At 42.7% G+C, this 23,668-nt stretch overlaps 1 protein-coding gene across 1 annotated transcript in view; it reads left to right on the forward strand.

Annotated features, from left to right (window-relative positions):
- The first annotated feature begins 126 nt into the window (after positions 1-126).
- LOC133569901 (dynein axonemal heavy chain 5-like) overlaps positions 127-23,668 on the forward strand; it is a 73,902-nt gene continuing 50,360 nt past the window's right edge. The window contains exons 1-26 of the mRNA XM_061922490.1: positions 127-411; positions 2,817-3,005; positions 3,064-3,138; positions 3,212-3,301; positions 3,365-3,436; positions 3,505-3,606; positions 8,774-8,960; positions 9,028-9,193; positions 9,273-9,366; positions 9,700-9,798; positions 9,866-10,047; positions 10,130-10,249; positions 10,318-10,423; positions 12,793-12,888; positions 12,955-13,050; positions 13,111-13,284; positions 13,359-13,448; positions 13,503-13,658; positions 14,061-14,200; positions 14,297-14,448; positions 14,523-14,730; positions 14,796-14,883; positions 14,952-15,075; positions 15,134-15,309; positions 18,633-18,725; positions 18,798-18,901. Of these exons, the coding sequence (XP_061778474.1) occupies positions 127-411; positions 2,817-3,005; positions 3,064-3,138; positions 3,212-3,301; positions 3,365-3,436; positions 3,505-3,606; positions 8,774-8,960; positions 9,028-9,193; positions 9,273-9,366; positions 9,700-9,798; positions 9,866-10,047; positions 10,130-10,249; positions 10,318-10,423; positions 12,793-12,888; positions 12,955-13,050; positions 13,111-13,284; positions 13,359-13,448; positions 13,503-13,658; positions 14,061-14,200; positions 14,297-14,448; positions 14,523-14,730; positions 14,796-14,883; positions 14,952-15,075; positions 15,134-15,309; positions 18,633-18,725; positions 18,798-18,901 (3,464 nt within the window). The remainder of the gene's footprint in view (positions 412-2,816; positions 3,006-3,063; positions 3,139-3,211; positions 3,302-3,364; positions 3,437-3,504; positions 3,607-8,773; positions 8,961-9,027; positions 9,194-9,272; positions 9,367-9,699; positions 9,799-9,865; positions 10,048-10,129; positions 10,250-10,317; positions 10,424-12,792; positions 12,889-12,954; positions 13,051-13,110; positions 13,285-13,358; positions 13,449-13,502; positions 13,659-14,060; positions 14,201-14,296; positions 14,449-14,522; positions 14,731-14,795; positions 14,884-14,951; positions 15,076-15,133; positions 15,310-18,632; positions 18,726-18,797; positions 18,902-23,668) is intronic.

A 23,668-nucleotide genomic window follows, 5' to 3' on the forward strand; every position in this document is an offset into this window, starting at 1 on the left:
GACTTCCTGGTTGTGAACTTCAAGCTGCACTTCTCCTGCGTCAGATGTAAGGACTCTAGTACTCTTCTTCACAATTTTCAGCCGTCATCCTGTCACGTCATTTTTTTGTTTCTGTTGAGTTGCCAGATGGCTGAAGAAGATCTTTCAGGTTTGAAAGACGTCTCTCCGGCAGAAGGACAGGAGGTCCGGTCTCCCCCAGGGTTCAGCTCAAGTCCTCATGGGTCCAAGGGAGGAGGAGGCCTAGGGTTCCACCGTGGGCCTCAGCAGGGTCTCCACAAAGGTAAGAACTTTAATGGACTTGAAGCAAGCAAAGTTGATGATGAGCATTTCAAAGAGGGCTTCATGAAGTTGGTGCGTTACAGCACCCCCTTGTGGCCTGCACGGTCCTTTCATTCTATGCCCGGTCGGAAGGTGTGGAGCCTATCACAGCTGGCCACACCTGTCTGACTCAACCACTGTTTGACTATTATGTGTGTAGAGCATTTTTATCATGTCCCAATTTGTATTCCAGTTTAATTTATATCTTTTATGTACAATTTATTCTTATTATGTGTGCATTTTTGCAGTATTGTTCAAATGCCAGGCTTCACGGTGGCAGAGGGGTTAGTGCGTCTGCCTCACAATACGAAGGTCCTGCAGTCCTGGGTTCAAATCCAGGCCCGGGATCTTTCTGTGTGGAGTTTGCATGTTCTCCCCGTGACTGCGTGGGTTCCCTCCGGGTACTCCGGCTTCCTCCCACTTCCAAAGACATGCACCTGGGGATAGGTTGATTGGCAACACTAAATTGGCCCTAGTGTGTGAATGTGAGTGTGAATGTTGTCTGTCTATCTGTGTTGGCCCTGCGATGAGGTGGCTACTTGTCCAGGGTGTACCCCGCCTTCCGCCCGATTGTAGCTGAGATAGGCGCCAGCGCCCCCCGCGACCCTGAAAGGGAATAAGCGGTAGGAAATGGATGGATGGATGTTCAAATGCCCTTGAGCTACAAAGTTTTTTTTAGGTGAGGGAAAATTCAAAATAGTGATGTCACTGTCAAAGAATAGGGATATAGCGCCACCATGTGGAATGTTTACATTGAAAACACTGCAAAAATAACAAGTGATTATTCTGAGCCACATCTTATGTTGTAACTCAGGGGTAGGGAACCTATGGCTCGCGAGCCAGATGTGGCTCTTTTGATGACTGCTTCTGGCTCTCGGATAAATCTGAGCTGACATTGCTTAACACGATAAGTAATGAATAATTCCACTTGTAATCACAGTGTTAAAAATAATGTTAAAAATATAAAAATGCTCATGCATTTGAATCCATCCATCCTTTTCCTACCGCACCTGTTCAAGAAGTTGCCTTAAGGGTAAGAAATCTTTTTTTTATTATTGGTTAGTGTAGGGCTAGCCCTCTTGGGGGTTCTTCAACAAGGCCCAGGTGGGCCATTTACACACCTGTCGCTGATTTTGAGGCCGGTCCTGGCAACACCCCGTTTCGCTGCAGACCCGCAGGCCACGCCCCCTCCTAATTTAGCTTCAGAATAGCAACGTTATTACAAAGAATAAGAGACCTATTATACTCTAGAAATGTTGGTCTTACTTAAAAATGTACACTTTTAGTTGTGTTCAGTGTTAAAAATATATTATATGGCTCTTACGTAAATACATTTTTAAATATTTGGCTTCTTGGCTCTCTCAGCCATAAAGGTTCCCGACCCCTGTTGTAACTGTTTCATTAAAGGAAAAAAAAAACTAAAACGATTAGGGGTGCACAAAAAATTTCGCAATTCTATAACTTTTCATTTTCATGCAATCAGAAGGAGCTTTTCAATCCCGCAACCAACGTTCCCTCTAGTGGTCCCCAACCACTGGGCCGCAGAATCATTTTTTATTGATATATGTATATGTATGTATATATATATATGTATATGTATGTATATATATATGTTTTTTTTTATTAAATCAACATAAAAAACACAAGATACACTTACAATTAGTGCACCAACCAAAAAACCGACCTTTTTCATGACAAAGTTCCCTCTAAGGTACGCGCCTGTGCAATTGCACACTGCTTACGCGTCCACTGCGCACGGCAAATCTAGGCTGCGCACAAAATCGAATAAAAAGATAGGCACATAACAGTGTGCTCATCTGCCGTTGCTCACATGTGTGCCACTGAATGTTCAAGGAATTTTGGCGTTTACTCACACATTCGAAAAACAGGAGGGAAAATTGCCCGTAACCTCTTTTGAAAAACTTTTACAATGCATTGCGAGAATCGATTTGATTTGGAAATCATGTTCAATCAAGAATCCATTCTGAATTGGATCGTCACCCAGGAATTGGAATCAGATGGAATTGTTAAGTTCCGAAAGAACACACTTAATAGGGAGACGTGCAAGCAGACATAAATCTCTCTTTTTTCCCCTTTAAACTGTAATTATAGTAAACATGTCATTTCTATTAGAGTAAGCCAGCATTTGCGGGTGTTTTTGATAATCCAATTAAGACATATATATGAATGAATGAATGAATAAAATAAGTTCATTTCGGTCATATATATATATATATATATATATATGTGTGTGTATGTGTATATATATATATTTGTATGTATGTATGTGTATATATATATATGTGTGTATATATATATATATATATAAGTTTTTAATGTTTTCCTCTGTGATGCAGGACACAGAAGAATTGGAGTCCAGAACCCTTCCGGTGACAAACATGCGTCCGCCCCGGCCCCAAAACCCTCTGTGAGCAGGCATGAACTCGGCCACTAGGGGGCAACGCTCTGACTAAAGACACGATCATTGTCATGTGCAGGTGTCCCCAAAGAGGACAACGATGCTGTCCAATGAGGAAAGACGTGAGCGGGCCAAGCAGGCCAAAGCCTTGAAGGAAGAGCGGCGGTCCTCACTGGACCCTCGGCACCAGTACCTGATCAGCAGGCTGGTGGATGCTGCGTGTCTGGACCAGCAGGAGGTGGAGGACGCGCTTGTGTCGGATGACAAGGTGCGCACACGCACATTCTCTTGAAGACATCTCACGTGAAATCCATTTTTGGTCATAGTTTGACCTGATCCAAGACTTCTTTGCCGTAAATGGATCCAGGAAGTTGATTTTCTTCTATCAGAACACAAAGCAGGTCTTCTTGAACCTTTCAACATCCCTCTGCTGTACTAATGTCATCTTGAAAGCAGTTTCTGTTTTCTCTCCAGGACATGTCCTCCACTCATCTTTCTTTTAGGGACGTATCCTCCTCAGCCGTGGCTACGAGGAAACTTTTCCTCACTACAGGAAGTGCTGAAGTACAAACTGTAAAAAGCAAGTAGTTTCTTATACTGAGATAATGACATTTGTGCTTTTTTTAGTCATTGGAAGGCAAGTGTTTCTTCTTTCTGAGAACTACCAAAAAGGCGATAAGCACTGCTAACGTCCATCAGGTCATTATTAGTACGTCCTCTGATATTTTTCTCTTTCAATGTAGTCGACAACCCTTCCTTCCTTGTAGGAGGTCAACTTTGGCATGTTGGACAGCAGCGATGGAAACATCCTGAACAGTTTGGAAACCTTGATGTCCAGCGTAATGTTACCTGCGCTTAAAGCACCACAGGTAACAAGGGTAGGACACAAAAATGTCCAATGATTATTACTGACAGTAAAGTATACACTCACACTGGTATTATGGACAGTGAAGTAGGCACCGATGCATAAATATCCCACTGTTCATGCTGAAAATAAAGTAACCACAAATGTTTGTTATTAGACAGTGAACTAATCACAAACACAGAAATGTCACACTGTTGTGACAGACAGTGAAGTGTACACTGATACTGGTAATATAAACAGTGAAGTAAGCACCGATGCATAAATGTCCCATTGTTCATACTGAAAATAAAGGGACCACAAATGTTTGTTGTTACACACAGTGAACTAATCACAAACACAGAAATGTTCCATTGTTATGACAGACAGTGAAGTGTACACTGATACTGGTAAGACAGTGAAATAAGCACCGATGCATAAATGTCAAACTGTTTACATTGAAAAGAAAGTAACCACATATGTTTGTTATTAGACATTGAACTAATCACAAACAAAGAAATATCCCACTGTTGTGACGGACAGTGAAGTGTACACTGATACTGCTAATACAGACAGTTAAGTAACCACCGATGCATAAATGTCCCACTGTTCATACTGAAAATAAAGTAACCACAAATGTTTATTACAGACAGTGAACTAATCACAAACGCAGAAAAGTCCCACTATTATGACAGACAGTGAAGTTTACACTGGTACTAGTAATACAGAAAGTGAAATAAGCACCGATGCATAAATGTCTCATTGTTCATACTGAAAATAAAGGGACCACAAATGTTTGTTGTTACACACAGTGAACTAATCGAAGACGCAGAAATGTCCCACTGTTATGACTGACCGTGAAGTGTACACTGATACTGGTAAGACAGTGAAATAAGCACCGATGCATACTGTAAATGTGAAAATAAAGTAACTACAAATGTTTGTTATTAGATAGTGAACTAATCACAAACACAGAAATATCCCACTGTTATGACAGACAGTTAAGTGTACACTGATTCTGGTAAGACAGTGAAATAAGCACCGATGCATACTGTAAATGTGAAAATAAAGTAACCACAAATGTTTTTTATTAGACATTGAACTAATCACAAACAAAGAAATATCCCACTGTTATGGCAGACAGTGAAGTGTACACTGATACTGCTAATACAGACAGTTAAGTAAGCACCGATGCATTAATGTCCCACTGTTCATACTGAAAATAAAGTAACCACAAATGTTTATTACAGACATTGAACTAATCTCAAACACAGAAAAGTCCCACTGTTATGACAGACAGTGAAGTTTACACTGGTACTAGTAATACAGAAAGTGAAATAAGCACAGATGCATAAATGTCCCATTGTTCATACTGAAAATAAAGGGACCACAAATGTTTGTTGTTACACACAGTGAACTAATCGAAAATGCAGAAATGTCCCACTGTTATGACTGACCGTGAAGTGTACACTGATACTGGTAAGACAGTGAAATAAGCACCGATGCATACTGTAAATGTGAAAATAAAGTAACCACAAATGTTTGTTATTAGATAGTGAACTAATCACAAACACAGAAATATCCCACTGTTATGACAGACAGTTAAGTGTACACTGATTCTGGTAAGACAGTGAAATAAGCACCGATGCATACTGTAAATGTGAAAATAAAGTAACCACAAATGTTTTTTATTAGACATTGAACTAATCACAAACAAAGAAATATCCCACTGTTATGGCAGACAGTGAAGTGTACACTGATACTGCTAATACAGACAGTTAAGTAAGCACCGATGCATTAATGTCCCACTGTTCATACTGAAAATAAAGTAACCACAAATGTTTATTACAGACATTGAACTAATCTCAAACAAAGAAATATCCCACTGTTATGGCAGACAGTGAAGTATACACTGATACTGCTAATACAGACAGTTAAGTAAGCACCGATGCATTAATCTCCCACTGTTCATACTGAAAATAAAGTAACCACAAATGTTTATTACAGACATTGAACTAATCTCAAACACAGAAAAGTCCCACTGTTATGACAGACAGTGAAGTTTACACTGGTACTAGTAATACAGAAAGTGAAATAAGCACCGATGCATAAATGTCCCATTGTTCATATTGAAAATAAAGGGACCAGAAATGTTTGTTGTTACACACAGTGAACTAATCGAAAACACAGAAATGTCCCACTGTTATGACAGACCGTGAAGTGTACACTGATACTGGTAAGACAGTGAAATAAGCACCGATGCATACTGTAAATGTGAAAATAAAGTAACCACAAATGTTTGTTATTAGACAGTGAACTAATCACAAACACAGAAATATCCCACTGTTATGGCAGACAGTGAAGTGTACACTGATACTGCTAATACAGACAGTTAAGTAAGCACCGATGCATTAATGTCCCACTGTTCATATTGAAAATAAAGTAACCACAAATGTTTATTACAGACATTGAACTAATCTCAAACACAGAAAAGTCCCACTGTTATGACAGACAGTGAAGTGTACACTGATACTGGTAAGACAGTGAAATAAGCACCGATGCATACTGTAAATGTGAAAATAAAGTAACCACAAATGTTTGTTATTAGACAGTGAACTAATCACAAACACAGAAATGTCCCACTGTTATGACAGACAGTTAAGTGTACACTGATTCTGGTAAGACAGTGAAATAAGCACCGATGCATTAATGTCCCACTGTTCATACTGAAAATAAAGTAACCACAAATGTTTATTACAGACATTGAACTAATCTCAAACACAGAAAAGTCCCACTGTTATGACAGACAGTGAAGTTTACACTGGTACTAGTAATACAGAAAGTGAAATAAGCACAGATGCATAAATGTCCCATTGCTCATAAAGAAAATAAAGGGATCACAAATGTTTGTTGTTACACACAGTGAACTAATCACAAACACAGAAATGTCCCATTGTTATGACAGACATTGAAGTATACACTGATACTGGTAAGACAGTGAAATAAGCACCGATGCATAAATGTCCAACTGTTTACATTGGCAATAAAGTAACCACAAACACAGAAATGTCCCACTGTAATGGCAGGCAGTGAAGTGTACACTGATAGTGGTAATACAGACAGTTAAGTAAGCACCGATTCATTAATGTGCCACTGTTCATACTGAAAAAAAAGGGACCATAAATGTTTGTCGTTACAGACCGTGAACTAAACACAAACACAGAAATGTCCCACTTTTATGGCAGACAGCAAAGTGTACACTGAAAATAAGCACCGATTCATAAATGTCCAACTGTTTATATTGAAAATAAAGTGACCGCAGATGTTTGGTATTACAGACAGCTAAGTAACCTTGGTCACAGAAAATGCCCACTGTTATTGCAGACTGTGAAGTAACCACAGACATTTGTTCTTACTGACACTGAACTAATCGAAGTATACGCTCATTTTGGTGTTATAAACAGTGAATTAAGTACTAATGCATAAATGTTCCTTTGTTGATACTGAAAATAAAGTGCCCACAAACATTTATATCCCACTGCCGGGACAGACTGTGACGTAACCACAGCCACAAAAAAGTGCCAGTGTTATTGCAGACAGTGAACTAATCACAGAGAAATGTTCCACTGTTATGGCAGGCTGTGAAGTAACCAAAGTCACATTAAAGTTCTAGTTTTATTACCGACTGTGAAGTATACACTGACACTGCTAATAATGACAGTAAAGTAAGCACTGATACATACTGTTTTCCATCCATTTTCTACCGCTTATTCCCACGGGGGGCGCTGGCGCCTATCTCAGCTACAATCGGGCGGAAGGCGGGGTACACCCTGGACAAGTCGCCACCTCATCACAGGGCCAACACAGATAGACAGACAACATTCACACTCACATTCACACACTAGGGCCAATTTGGTGTTGCCAATCAAACTATCCCCAGGTGCATGTCTTTGGAGGTGGGAGGAAGCCGGAGTACCCGGAGGGAACCCACGCAGTCACGGGGAGAACATGCAAACTCCACACAGAAAGATCCCGGGCCTGGATTTGAACCCAGGACTGCAGGAACTTTGCATTGTGAGGCAGACGCACTAACCCCTCTCCCACCGTGAAGCCCTACATACTGTTTTGTCCCATTGTTAATACTGGATATAAAGTGACCATAAATGTTTGTTATTGCAGACAGGGAAGTAATCACAAACACAGAAACATCCCACTGTTATGACAGACAGTGATGTATACACAGTTATTGGTATTTTGAATACATTAAACCAGCATCAAGGGTTGGAATTGGGGGTTAAATCACCATAAATGATTCCAGGGCGCAGCACCGCTGCTGCCCACTGCTCCCCTCACCTCCCAGGGGGTGATCAAGGGTGATGGGTCAAATGCAAAGAATAATTTCGCCACATCTAGTATGTGTGTGACAATCATTGGTACTTTAACTTTAACCTTTTTGACCTCGGAGGCCAACCTCTCCACTATAAAGGGGCCCGAGGCCCACTCAAATATCAACATTGAATTTGTAATATTGATTTTCATCATAGTCAATAATTATATCCAACTAATTTTCAGTTACAGGATAAACCTTGTCAAATGATATGAAAGCATGTGTTAATCTCAAAGTTTATTTATTTGACACATAAACCTTATGCCTAGGTCAGGCTGATTATAAAAATAAGTACTAACAAAGTATACTGCCTAAGAAAATAACTCATAAATAACTGACAAAAAATACATTTGCAAACAATCATGTTGTGTTACTATAAATAAACTAGATAATAATGAATATGTTCATTAACTAAAGTGCCAAAACAAATAAACGAAAATACAGCACCACAACTTTAGTTATAGTTTTTGCACTTACTCTTCTCTATGACTTTAGCTTCAGACTTCTTTTGTTTGTTTGATGTTGTCCTTACTGCCACAAGTGGTGAAAAAGTGTATAACAACTTAGCTGCTGCGCATATGGACCTCAGCTGAGAAACATTATACTTTGGTGGTCCTCTTGGGGTCACCCACAGCCCAACAATGGTCCCTGCCCCTATGGTTAAGAAGCACTCTAATATTGTCCCATTGATAATACTAGAAATAACAAAGGTTTTTTATTACAGTCAGTGAATGAAGCACGAACACAGAAAAGTCCCACTGTACTGATAGATGGTGAAGTCGGCACAGTAACTATGTTTTGTCCTCAGACGTGGGGCGGCGTGCAGGACGGAGTCGCCTGTCCTTACGTACAAGACTTCCTGTCCTCGCTGGACGACTTTGTCAGTCACTTGAACTTGTTGCAAGTCAACATGACCAAGATGTTTCAGCTGCAACCGCTTGAACTTCCTCTCATCATCAATCAGCTGAGCAGCCCTGCGGACTACACGGCAGCAGGTAAGAAGGTCAATTGTCCAAACCCAAGGTGATCTTCAAGCACCATGTTGAAGTCACCGCGCTTCAGCCAATGACAGCGAGCTGATGGAGAAGCTAGAGGGCGTGGTCGCATCGTGGGCCGACCAGATTCGCCGACTGCTGACTGAGAGCGAGCAAATGAGGAAGGAGGCAGATGACGTTGGACCCTCCGCCGAGTTGGAGCACTGGAAGACTCGGATGGTCACTTTCAGCAGGTCTTTAACATGGAGCCTTGCATGCTGTTCCTTGAACATGCAGCATGTTGATGGGGGTGTGTGTGTGTGTGTGTGTCAGTCTGGTAGAAGAGCTGAAGCGTCCTCAGGTGAAAAGGACTCTTGGAGTTCTGCAGGTGGCCAGGTCCAGAATGCTGCTAGCGTGGAGGGAGCTGGTGAGTGTCCACAAAGCTTCACTAGCCTACTTTGGGACGGCGTGGCGCAGTGTGAGAGTGGCCGTGCGCAACCCGAGGGTCCCTGGTTCAATCCCCACCTAGTACCAACCTCGTCATGTCCGTTGTGTCCTGAGCAAGACACTTCACCCTTGCTCCTGATGGATGCTGGTTAGCGCCTTGCATGGCAGCTCCCTCCATCAGTGTGTGAATGGGTAAATTTGGAAGTAGTGTCAAAGCGCTTTGAGTACCTTGAAGGTAGAAAAGCGCTATACAAGTACAGCCCATTTATTTATTTATCATTTATACTCTTTCACGACATGCCTTTTGTTTCAGGACGCCAACATCACGGTGGTGGCCAACGAGGCCAAAGACAACGTGAAGTTTCTCCTCACCCTGCAGAAGTTCTTCAAGCAGCTGCAGAAAAGCTCGCCGGTATTAATAAATAAGTAGAATTGGATTGTTTGTCAACATTGCTGATGTTTCCATGCGTCTCATCCAGGCTATGATGCTGGAGCACGTTCCCGCTCTGATGGCCGCCGTCAGTATGATCCACGCCGTTTCCGGTTACTACAACACCTCAGAGAGGATGACGTCGCTGCTGATCAAGGTCACCAATCGCATGATCAGCGCCTGCAGGAGATACCTGATGCAGGGCGCCGCCCACATTTGGGACCTCAGCAGGTACACAATCAGATGCAGTCAGAGGCAGCGTGTCCCGGAACAAAGTATTGGCGTAAAAATGGTGGTTGTGTGAACGTCAAAGGCCCGTCCTGCTGGAGCGTATCTCAGAGTGTTGGCGTCTGAAGGCGGCGTACCAGCACAGCTTCCACGCCGTTCGAGACAAATTAAAAGCAAAACCAACATGCAGACAGTTTGACTTCAGGTACCTTATTGATGTATTTACTGTATGATGATGTGGTGAAAATGACGGCCATCCTTGTTTGTGTGCAGCGAGAACTACATCTTTGGGAAGTTTGAGGCCTTCTGCCGGCGCTTGGAGAAGATCGCCGACATGGCGTCCTGCCTGGAAGATCTGTCAACTATGCAGCGCATCAAGGTCTCCTTGAGGCAGTGGTTCTCAATTATTTTCTGTCACGGCCCCCTTAGGAGACAGAATAGGGGCGCCCACGCCACTATATAGGAAGCATTGGATCAAGGTAGCATTAAGTAACTTTTTAACCTTCGTGAAATATTTTTATAACATTTGAGATGATACATGGACTTACAACTAGTTCAAGGACACCTCTGTCATGAGGGGATCTGTATTGCTCTCACTGGCTCTTAGCAACGTTAAGGAAGGTGGCAGGAATCCTGCCACACAAAAAACTGCAAATGTCCAGACTTGCTTTACGGCAGGGGTTTCAAACTCAATTTACCTGGGGGCCACTGGATGCAGGGTCTGGGTAAGGCTGGGCCGCAAAAAAAGATTTCTTAAAAAATTCATTTTTAAATGTCTTTATTATTATTTTCAACACAAAATAAAATACAAATATAATTGAACAAAATGAGAATGAAGTAATGTGAGGCAATGCAAATTAAACAATAATAAAAAAAATAATAATGGTTTGAATTGGTCCAGGTTGTCGGGGACTGTTATTACTGACGGACTGCAGCCAGGCACCTAAGGAAACCCTCGTCTCCATGGCAACGTCTCTGTCGCTTTCACTCATTTGCCGCTTTTTCACTAACGCAGGGGTAGAAAACCCAGAACGTTGAAAGAGCCATTTTGGACCCAAATGACAAAAATCTTCTCAGGGGGGTTGCTCGCACTGGAGTTTTCAGGTACGATAGCGATAGCATCGAGCGGACATCACGACTGACATGTTACACGTCCGATTCGCCAAGAGACTCTGCCGGAGTATCAGCGCTGGGGTCCAGTGCACCACAGTTTTGTATTGTCGCTCGGTCCTTCGGCGGAGTGCTACGGAAGCTACCGGCCCGCTCATCTCCCCAGCCCAGACTGTTTACAGCGGCACCAGGGGAGGAAGTGAGAAAGAGACACACATACAGTGATTGAGCGAGAGACAGAGAGAGAGCGAGCAGGCGGGCGAGCGAGCGAGGGAGGAAAGAAGAGCACGTCCGAGTCTAATGGAAAAGCGGCAAAACGTTTCTCTGCTTGCATCACGCAAGCAGAGACGTCAATGTTCGGCCCTCAAGAGCCGCATACTACGCCATGATTGGTAGATTTCTACAGCTCCGCACACAACGCTGTCAAGCGCCATTCATATAAAACTTGCGGGCCGCACTAACATTAAACTTTCATATTAAGGTGGGGGGGGCTTCACGGTGGCAGAGGGGTTAGAGTGTCTGCCTCACAATACGAAGTTCCTGCAGTCCTGGGTTCAATCCCAGGCTCGGGATCTTTCTGTGTGGAGTTTGCATGTTCTCCCCGTGAATGCGTGGGTTCCCTCCGGGTACTCCGGCTTCCTCCCACTTCCAAAGACATGCACCTGGGGATAGGTTGATTGGCAACACTAAATTGGCCCTAGTGTGTGAATGTTGTCTGTCTATCTGTGTTGGCCCTGCGATGAGGTGGCGACTTGTCCAGGGTGTACCCCGCCTTCCGCCCGATTGTAGCTGAGATAGGCGCCAGCGCCCCTCGCCACCCCAAAAGGGAATAAGCGGTAAAAAATGGATGGATGGATTAAGGTGGGGGGCCGCAATTGGCCCACGAGCCGTGGGTCTAAGACCCTTGCTTTACAGCATATGTCATTCTCCTTTTCCCCATTTGTTAAAAAGACGGAAGTCAATGCGAACGCCTATGTGCCGCCAGATAACTAAAAGAAGAAGAAAAACGCCTGCGCGCAATTACTGCTATCATGGTCGAAGCTCCAAAACAACCAAAGAAAGGAAAATTTTTGTGTGAGGAGCAGAAAAAAAACAATGCAGCCTACCCGGATAAAATGACAGTCAAGGATCAACATTTCCCCGGCTGTCACTTGCTGGCGTGAGCTCAAACATGAGGAGGGATTTTTGGCCAATGCTGCCTTGGCTCTGTCCCTGCTAAACTAGTAAGTGACTTTCGATGCTGAAATCCAAATATTAATGCTAATGTTAGGTAACGGCAATAAATAGCCACCAGCTGGATAATTCGCAGTTGTACACTAATTGCTTTGAAAAAACTCTCCCGCCGGTTTGTCTTTGATTCGAACCTGCAATCCGCCCCGATACATTCTTGGTAGTACCTTCATGTTTGTAGTGCAATCCAATATCTTTCTTGATAGTTTCTTTTCACGCCTCCCCTGAAGTGAATGTTTATTTATTCATCTATCTGTATGTGTCAAGAGAAACACTATTCCCTCTCAAGTCCCCCCACACATATTACAGCGCCCCACTATTTTGAGGAGCACTGCCATTAGGGTTAACTCTGCCCAGTTTTTCTACACATATGGAGAGGTCACCACATTGACATTTCCGTGTGTGTAGGTGGATGGCGTGGAGCCAATCTACGCTCGCTACCAGAACATCCTGTCCAGCACCATGTCTAGAACCTACGACATCCTGGACCACCGCAAGTTGGAGGTAAACAAATAAACAAAGCATCAACTTTGACCAAAATGTCGACACAACGTTGAATGTTCCCGTCAGTTTGACAGCGACCACGTAGACTTCCAGATGCAAGTCAGGGACGTGTTCCTGGACCTTCAGGGTCTATTGGACTTCTGGTTGCTTCAGTCTTTGCCTGTAAGTTCCACCACATCAAACGGAGCCTTCAAGAGGCTACAGTCAGCGTTTGCTTTTCAGATGGACAGGATCCTAGCGCTGATGGCGGCCTTCGAGTCGGGTCCCATGTCTCATCTGGACATGAAGCAGAATTACCTTCTGCTGCTGCGGCGTTACGGACGTGAGCTGGAGGTGCTGAAAAAGACATACCAGAGACAGCGGGACAGACCGCCTTCCGGACGCAACTTGCCACCGGTACCTGGAGTCTCGCCATCTGATCACAGCGCAAAGAAACGAGCTGTAACGTATTTGGTCTGTTCGCCTGTCAGGTGGCGGCTCGGGTTTTGTGGTGTCGTCAGCTCTTCAGGAAGGTCGAGTCTCCCATGTTGGTCCTGAAGAAGAAGCTGGACGTCCTCAAGGTATGTTGTCAATAATCAACATCTACACCAATATCCTAATGACGTTGTCTTCAGGGTCCAGAGATGACCAAGGTGATCCAGAACTATAACAAGATGGCTGTGGCGTTGTTGCGGTACGAGTTCGTGCACGTGCAGATGTGGACTCAGGCTGCTCAGCGGGCGCCACACCTCCTGAACTCTCCCCTGCTGGTCAGACAGGAGAAAAACCAGGTGAATGGGAAGTTAAGTTAAAGCTAAAGTACCAATGATTGTCACACACACACTAGATGTGGCGAAATTATTCTCTGCATTCGACCCATCCCCTTGATCACCCCCTGGGAAGTGAGGGGAGCAGTGGGCAGCAGCGGTGCCGCGCCTGGGAATCATTTATGGTGATTTAACCCCCAATTCCAATCCTTGATGCTGAGTGCCAAGCAGGGAGGCAATGGGTCACATTTTTTTGTAGTCTTTGGTATGACTTGGCCGGGGTTTGAACTCCCAACCAACCGATCTCAGGACGGACACTAACCACTAGGCCACTGAGTGGGAATGAAGTGTGATGACTTGTGGACAGGACGTGGCACCTAATCATAAAGTGCATGGTTTGACACCTTTGTGGACCTTGTTCCTCAGGAGATTTTAGTGAACCTGGACCCTGTGGTTTTGGAGGTGCTACAGGATGCTCGATGGATGACCAAACTTGGGGTGGTGGTGCCAAACGCCATTGTAAAGATAAGCTCCAGGGAAGCAGAAATTAAATCTCTGTATCGACGGTAAGAACACTTTTGGATACAAAGAATAATTTCAGCCTTCCTATGGTTCTGTTCCCCTGCACCATAACTAATGTTGTCCTGTTGGACCGTGTCCAGTCTGAAGGACTTGCTACAGGATTACAGCCAGGTGCTTGGCCGCATCCCATCTTTGCTCCGCCCATTGATGCGGGCCTTTATTGGGCGGGTGGAGGTGTCCCTCTCACCTGGACTCACCATCCTATCCTGGGCTGTCCTCCATACTGACACGTGTAGGAAGGAGAGGACTGGGTCACAGTGTGACGAGCGGCCATTTTCTTAATCAAACATGCCTTTTCCTGTTCAGTCATAGAAGGCGTGTACACAGCCATGGCGGGGCTGGATCAGGTCGCCAAAGCAGCCGCCGATGTTTTGGAATGCCGCATCGGGCGTCTCCTGGACGCTATGTCTTCCTGCTGCCTGCTGGTCCTGCCCGAGGACTCGCCTGTGTCACCTCAAGATTTCCTGACCGAGGCAGACCATTCGCTCCGCGCCGCCGCCACCACGCTGGATAAGTAAGCCTCTGACAAACTGTCAATCAAATCAGGGCCACTTTCAGACAGTTTTGTTTTTTGATCAGGCAAAGCCGGCAGGTGGAGGGCTTTGTGTTTGAGCTGATTGAGGAGCTGAAGAAGAACATGAAGGCGGCGGATACTGTTAACCTCGCGGTAACACACACACAGACACACACACATTGTGACTTTGTGTCACTCCCTATGAATTGTCTTCTCCTCAGGGATCCTTCCAGTGTCTCCATCCAGATTCCAAACAACAAACTCGCTGCCTGAATTGTCTCCCTTGTTGCTTTTACAACCTGATTGGTCAGCTGTGCCATCGCAACACTGAAGCTCTGGTTAAAGGTGTGACCCTCAAGAACGTCTTTCTTTTCTCCATCCTTATATGTCCATCTTTCCCCAGCCACCACGTCCTGCCTGGACTCACTGAAGAAGCGACTTGGTGTCCTCAAACTCTCGTCCACCCTCTCCTCCGCCTCCTCTTCCAGAAGCCTATCAGATGCCGCTCCTCTCTTTAAGGCCTCAGTCCAACTCACCATTCCTAACATCGTCCTCAGACCGAGCCTGGATGACATCCAGGTACACTAGAACCTTGATTTTAGAACTCGAGTGATTCTTTAACTGGGTTGGTAAATCAAAAGGTTCGTATAGTTAAGCAAATTTCTCCCTAGGAAACAATGTACATATGAATAATAGGTTCCAGCCTCGACAGAAGTCCATATTTTAGTGAAAGTTTGTACACTTTTAACATAATATAAGGTGCTATACACTGCTGTATATCAAACAAACATAACAATAATAATAATAATAATAATGGATTAGATTTATATCGCGCTTTTCTATTGTTAGATACTCAAAGCGCTCACAGAGAAGTGGGAACCCATCATTCATTCACACCTGGTGGTGGTAAGCTACATCTATAGCCACAGCTGCCCTGGGGTAGACTGACGGACAACAACAAGCAGCTCTGTATGCGCTGCTCTGCCAACACGCGTTCACACACATAAGTCCATGTGGTGCCCTCACAAACTATCAGAAATCATAAAAATCCTAAACAACCTTGTTGCTACAATAAAAATCATTTAAAAAAAGAAATAAAGTACTTCAATCAATCAATCAATGTTTATTTATATAGCCCTAAATCACTTACATTAAAGGATGAGTAATCAATCAATCTATCAAATAGCCCTTAATCACAAATGTCTCCAAGGGCTGAACAAGCCATAACGTCATCCTCGGCTCAGATACCACATCAGGGCAAGAAAAACTCAACCCAATCGGGACAACAGGAAAGCTAGGAAGGGACCGCATATGTGTGGACCCCCTATTGAGTGACCGGTGCATTGGATGCCGAGTGGATAGTTAATAATGTGAGAGTCCAGTTCATAGTGGGGCCAGCAGTTGATCCTCTTGTATGCAGACAAGTGACCAACTGATGCAAAGAAGAGTGGTTTGTGCCGGGTCCCAACTTGGAACAGCTAGTGCCTCCTCCGTGGAAGCTGATCCGTGGCTACCTGATAACCTCTCTATGAAAGAGAGGGTGGCAGAGCAAAAAAGAGAGATGGCAGATCAACTGGTCTAAAAAGGGGCCTTTTTAAAGGCTAGGGTGTACAAATTAGTTATAAGACGGGATTTACATGCTTTTACTGAGTACTATCAGAGTACTGTAGCCCGAATAGAAGCTCTAAAGCCCGCAGACTTTTTTTGGGCTCTGGGAATCACTGATAAGCCGGAGTTTTTGGAACGGATATTTCTGGCCTGAACACATGGTACTATACAATCAGCAAGATAGGATGGGGCTCGACCGTTTAGTATTTTATACTTAAGTTGTAGAACCTTAAAGTCACATCTTAAGTGCACAGAAAGCCAGTGCAGGTGAGCTAATGTAGGCCTAATATGATGAAGTTTTCTTGTTCTTGTCAAAAGTCTCGCAGCCGCATTTTGTTCCAACTGTAATCTTTTAATGCTAGACATGGGGAGACCCGAAAATAATACATTACAGTAATCAAAACGAGACGTAACGAACACATGAATAATAATATCAGCATCGGCGGTGGACAAAATGCTACACATTTTAGCGATATTGCAGAGATGAAAGAAGGCTGTTTTAGTACTACTCTAAATATTTGACTCAAATGAGAGAGTTGGGTCGAAGATAATACCGAAATTCTTAACCTAATTGTTTGGTTGTCAAATGTTAAGGTGGTTTTATTAAATAAGTGCAGGTGTCTAGCAGGACCGATAATCAAGATTTCCGTTTTCTTAGCGTTGAGTTGCAAAAAGTTGCTGGACATCCAATGTTTAATTTCATTCAGACACGCCTCCAGATGACTACAATCTAGCGTGGTGGTCAGTTCTAGGGACATGTAGAGTTGAGTGTCATCAGCATAACAGTGAAAGCTAATGCCCTATTTGCATATGATGTCACCCAGCGGCAGCATGTAGATCAGGGGTGTCAAACTCATTTTAGATCAGGGGCCACATGGAAAAAAATCTACTCCCAAGTGGGCCGGACTGTTAAAATCCCTGCACGATAACTTGAAAATAAATACACCTTCAGATTGTTTTCTGTGTTTAAAAGTAGAAGAAGCACATTCTGAAAATGTACAAATCATAATGTTGTTGTTTTTTTTACACTTACATGTTGCGGTTAATAGTATTCTATCTTTATTTGTCATTATTTATATTTTCTGAATGAATGATGTGATAATGTTCATCAGTCAACTCAATGGTGTTCATTTTCAATCTATCAAGATAAAAAAATATCAAAATCTAATTACAGTATGCCATGTATGTAGTTTGATCATTTTCCACGATTGATGTACTAATATCATATGGTTTATTTTGTACATATGTACCATCATCCAGAGATACAAAGAATTGCTATTGCAACATCCAGTAGACACATGTAGAAGAGCTGTTTCTTTCATTCAAAAATTTTAAGTTAATTTGTATAATTAGCAAACTCATCCCGCGGGCCGGATAAAACCTGTTCGCGGGCCTAATCCGGCCCGCAGGCCGTACGTTTGACACCCCTGATGTAGATGCTGAAGAGTGTCGGGCTAAAAACTGAACCCTGCGGAACCATAACATACTTCGAGGTCACGTTGTTATGGGAGACGCACTGCATCCTGTCAATAACCTCGGAGTTAAACCAAGAAAAGGCTAAGTCTGACATACCAATACGTGTTTTGATACGTGCTAATAGAATGTTATAATTGATGGTATCGAAAGCAGCGCTGAGATCAAGTAGCAGCATCATGGATGACGCATCAGCATCCATAATTAGCAATATATCATTAAAAAAGAGAAAGGAGCAGACAGAGATAAGAGAGCGCTCTGGTCGAGGTTCCGTTGAACGAGAGCTAGCTCTACTACTCCGCTGTGAAAATAAGTCTGCTTTGGCATCTTTGTCCAGTAAAGTCCAGTCTCATCACAATTAAAACTTGCTGTGGTACCAAGCCTGCTTTGTCGATTGTACTATACTTGCAAGTGCCAATAATGTACTCCTTGCAAATAGTCATTTATTTAAAATTCCGCGGAAATTCCCTGCTTCTTTCCACGCTTTTTGGACTCATACTGAGTTAGCAAATGGACAGAGAAGGCACGTAGGCTCTAGCGCTGAGAAGTGACTGGTAGAGTAGTGCGCAGCAAGAGACATTTAAGACTGTGTCTCCCTAAAAAATGCTGCGCCCTGCTTTTTGCCTACACGTGGGACACAATGAATGAATGAAGCGTTTGTACACACATACATGGCGTAATGTATTTGGCTCGATCTTAAAGTTCGCAAATAGAGGGGTTTGCAAATGGAAATTCCACTGTACGTCACTGTCACTTGAGAAAAGGCACGATCCACTCAATGCTTTGTCCACTTGGTCACATGGGGTTGCTGAATGATCCAGAGCGTCGTCAACAAGCTGGTGAGTGCCATCCTGCTGGTGACCAAGGACATCCCCTTGTGGACGTACTGCCACCTGCACTACAAACAACAGCAGGTAAACTCTTCAAGTCTGTCAGGCAATTATAGTGACAGTCAACCACACCTCGGACATAACTTGTCTGTTTAGGCGGAGCAAGCGGCCGTTCGAGACTCGAGAGACGAGGTCCCGGTAAAGCCGCCCATTCTGAAGCCTTTGGACCACCAGCTGGCCGAACACAAAGATGTCTGCAGGTATGCCATGTGGTATGAGACAAAAATCAAAAGCAGACTTAAAGGCCCACTGAAATCATATTTTCTTATTTAAACGAGGATAGAATGTCCATTCTATGTGTCATACTTGATCATTTTGCGATATTGCCATATTTTTGCTGAAAGGATTTAGTAGAGAACATCGACGATAAAGTTCGCAACTTTTGGTCTCTAATAAAAAGCTTTGCCTTTACCGTCAGTAGCAGACGATGTGCGCGTGACGTCACGGGTTGTAGGGCTCCTCACATCCCCACATTGTTTATAATGTGAGCCTCCAGCAGCAAGAGCTATTCGGACCGTGAAAGCGACAATTTCCCCATTAATTTGAGCGAGGATGAAAGATTCGTGGATAGGGAAAGTATGAGTGAAGCACAAAAAAAAAAAAAAGAAGAAAAAGCGACGGCTTCAGGCGGCGACAGTGGGATCGCTTCAGATGTAATTAGACACATTTACTAGGGTAATTCTGGAAGATCCCTTATCTGCTTATTGTTTTAAAAGTGTTTTAGTGAGATTGTAAAGACATACCTGAAAGTCGGATGGCTGCGGTGAACGCCAGTGACTCTCAAGGAAGCCGATGGAGGAGCCAAGATCACAGCTGCCTTTTTGAGCTACAGCAGGAATCAAATAAAATCAAATCAACTTTATTTATAAAGCACATTTAAAATTTACCACAGGAGTAGCCAAAGTGCTGTACAATGGACAGGTTAAAAGATAATACGAAGACCGAGCAAACAAAACAACACAACACAAACAGAACATGATAAAAAAAAAAATAAACATGAAAACAGGTTCACAGCAGGTGTATAATGGGGCGCCATTGCAGGATGGATATCACTCAGTGTTAAAAGCCAAGGAATAAAAGTATGTTTTTAAGAGAGATTTAAAAACAGGAAGAGAGGAGGCTTGTCTAACACTCAGAGGTAGGTCGTTCCAGAGCTTAGAAGCACCAGCGGCGAAAGCTCTGTCACCTCTAAGCTTCAGCCTTGTATCAGGGACCGTCAGTAGCAGCTGACTGATTATGGAAGTCCCATAATCCACTGAAGTCTCCGGTAAGAGCCGACTTAAAATCACAACTTTCCCATCCAAAAACTTCCTGGTTGACGTAGAAAACATGTTCGCTTGACCGCTCTGTGTTAAAGCTTCACAACAAACAAAGAAACACAGGCTGTGTCTCAGTTGCTAAAGGCAGCTGCAATCCACCGTTTTCCACCAACAGCATTATTCTTTAGAGTCTCCATTATTAATTGTACAAATTGCAAAAGATTCCGATGTCCAAATTACTGTGTAATTATGCGATGAAAAGAGACGACTTTTAGTCGTGTGTGGTGCTGGGCTAATATGTGCCCTCCAACCCGAGACGTCACAAACACGCGACGTTTTCAACAAGAAACTCCGCGGAAAATTTAACATTGTAATTTAGTAAACTAAACCGTCCGTATTGGCATGTGTTGCAATGTTAATATTTCATCATTGATATATAAACTATCAGACTGCGTGGTCGCTAGTAGTGGCTTTCAGTAGGCCTTTAATGAGCAGTCCGCACGGTGGGCTTGTCGTTAGCATGTCGGCCTCACAGTCAATGCTTATTACTTGTTCCTCCTGTGCGTGTATGGGTTTTCTCTTGGAACTCCAGGTTCCTACAACATCCTAAAAACATGCATGTTAGGCTAATTGTGGACTCTAAATCAGAGGTGTCCAAAGTGCGGCCCACAGCTATTTTTTAAATGACCCACACCCATTCTGAAAATACTATTACAAAAGAAAATATAAAAGCTGGAATAAAAGAGCAAATAGGTGCGATGTCATGATTTTGAAGGTCTAAATAAAATATATTGATATATGACATATTTTTAACACTTTTATAAGTAAAAGCATTTTGGGTTCTTGAGACATTTAGTCTGATATTTTTTTAAATTATTTCTTTATACGATTTTTGAAATATACAGTCCAGAGAAGGATATTTAAACTTGAACATGTCAAATGTTATATTTTTCTGTCTCCCAAACAAGTAACCCACAAAAATTATATGTATGAAATGAAAGAAAAATATATTGCGGAAAAAAACATACATCAGTCAAAAATGTAGAGGCAAATATTGACATAAGCCACAGACAACTGCACTCCTGAATGTCCCCAACATGGTGCAACAGAACACAACAGCAGACAAAAGGCTCATCAAATGTCTACCTTTCAATTACTTTTCAATCGGGGTTAAATTAGAAATCATGGATTATTGACCTATTTAAGGCTCCAATTGTTTCACATCAAATATTCAACTTTGGACATCGATCGGGGGAAAATACTGCATATTTTGTGCTTTTGTCGTTAAAACAGGTTACTTTGACAAAAAGGGGATTAAAAAAAAATGTTGTTTCAATGAATGGATCTGAAGTTGTTCTATGTATATTTCAGCGTTAAAAGTGAAATAAAAAAGTGACTTGTTTTTAAAACTTTAATGGCTGGGACCCACATCTGCGGTTCTCTCCAAGGTTTCTCATTGTCATCCCATTGGGTTGAGGTTTTCCTTGCCCTGATGTGGGATCTGAACCAAGGATGTCGTTGTGACTTGTGCAGCCCTTTGAGTCACTTGTGATTTAGGGCTATATAAATAAACATTGATTGATTGATTGATACAAAAAAGTCATAATTTGAGATGAATCAATATTATGACATGATTTGCCATCATTATGACAATTATGATAAAAAGTCATAATTATGAGATAAAAATGTGTATTTTTGAGATAAAGTCATGATTCGACTCTTTCTAACGGCGTCCATGTGGAAGGTGATTTCCGCCACAAAAAGGTAAGTCATAAAAAAATCCTAATTATCAATCAATCAATCAATCAATGTTTATTTATATAGCTCCAAATCACAAATGTCTCAAAGGACTGCACAAATCATTACGACTACAACATCCTCGGAAGAACCCACAAAAGGGCAAGGAAAACTCACACCCAGTGGGCAGGGAGAATTCACATCCAGTGGGACGCCAGTGACAATGCTGAATTATGAAATAAAAAGTCAAAATCGTGAGATAAAAAGTTATAATTCAACTTTTTATGCTGACTTGCATATGGAAGCCTGTTTCTGCTACAAAAAATACCCCCAATGTTAAGTCATGAAAAGTCATAATTATAAGATAACATTCGAAATTTTGGCCCTAGTGTGTGAATGTGAGTGTGAATGTTGTCTGTCTGTCTGTGTTGGCCCTGCGATGAGGTGGCGACTTGTCCAGGGTGTACCCCGCCTTCCGCCCGATTGTAGCTGAGATTGGCGCCAGTGCCCCCCGCGACCCCAAAAGGGAATAAGCGGTAGAAAATGGATGGATGGGCATTCGAAATTTTGAGATACGTCATAATTATGACATAGAAAGTCTAATTTAGGAGATAAAACTTCATAATTTTGAGTTTAGTCTTAATTTGACTTATCATGACGTCTCCCATATGGAAGCCTTTTTCTGCCAGCAAAAACAAAATACCCCCAATGGTAAGTCATCCTCAATTCAAATTTTAGATAAAATTAAAAATTATGACAAGATATGCCATAATTATAACGTCCATCCATCCATCCATCCATTTTCTACCACTTATTCCCTTTGGGGTTGCAGGGGGCGCTGGTGCCTATCTCAGCTATAATTGTGCGGAAGGCGGGGTACACCCTGGACAAGTCGGCACCTCATCACAGGGCCAACACAGATAGACAGACAACATTCACATTTACACACTAGGGACCATTTAGTGCATGCAGCTGCATGTCTTTGGAGGTGGGAGGAAGCCGGAGTATCCGGAGGGAACCCTCGCAGTCACGGGGGAGAACATGCAAACTCCACACAGAAAGATCCCGAGCCCGGGATTGAACCCAGAACTACTGGACTTTCGTATTGTAAGGCAGACGCACTAACCCCTCTTCCACAGTGCTGCCAATTATTAATTATAACTTAAAAAGGTGAAATTATGAGATAAAAAGTCAATCAATCAATCAATCAATGTTTATCTATATAGCCCTAAATCCCAAGTGTCTCAAAGGACTGCACAAACCACAAAGACATCCTCGTTACGGAGCCCACATACGGGCAAGGAAAAATTCACACCCAGTGGGACGTAGGTGACAGTGACAATGATGACTATGAGAAACCTTGGAGAGGACCGCATATGTGGGCAACCCCCCACCACCCCTCCCTAGGGGACCGAAAGCAATGGATGTCGAGCGGGTCTAACATAATATTGTGAAAGTCCAATCCATAGTGGATCCAACATAACGGTGGGAGTCCAGTCCAAAGTGGACCTAATATAGTAGCAAGAGTCATAATTATGAGATAAGAAGTCGTAATTTAAGTCATAATTGGACTTTTTATGACTTTCAAATGGAAGCCTGTTTGTGCAACAAAAAAATACCCCTATTGTTAAGTCATAAAAAGTCATACTTTTGAGATAAAAGTCAGAATTCCAAATGCAAGCCTGTTTTTCCACCACAAAAAAATTCCCCCAATGGTAAGTAATAATTTTGTCATAAGAAATCAAAATAAATGAGTAAATTATCTCAAATAATTTGAGATAACACCTCAGAATTATAAGATACAAAGTTTTAACGTTTTATCTCATAGTTATGACATAAAAAGTCATAATTATTAGATAAAAGGTCAAATTTAGACTTTTTATGGCGACTTCCATATGTAAACCTGTTTACGCCACAAAATATACCCAAATGGTAAGTCATTAAAATTCATAATTATGGCACAAAAGTGGA

This window comes from Nerophis ophidion, linkage group LG15 (assembly GCF_033978795.1).
Source record: "Nerophis ophidion isolate RoL-2023_Sa linkage group LG15, RoL_Noph_v1.0, whole genome shotgun sequence".
Classification (NCBI taxonomy): Eukaryota; Metazoa; Chordata; class Actinopteri; order Syngnathiformes; family Syngnathidae; genus Nerophis; species Nerophis ophidion.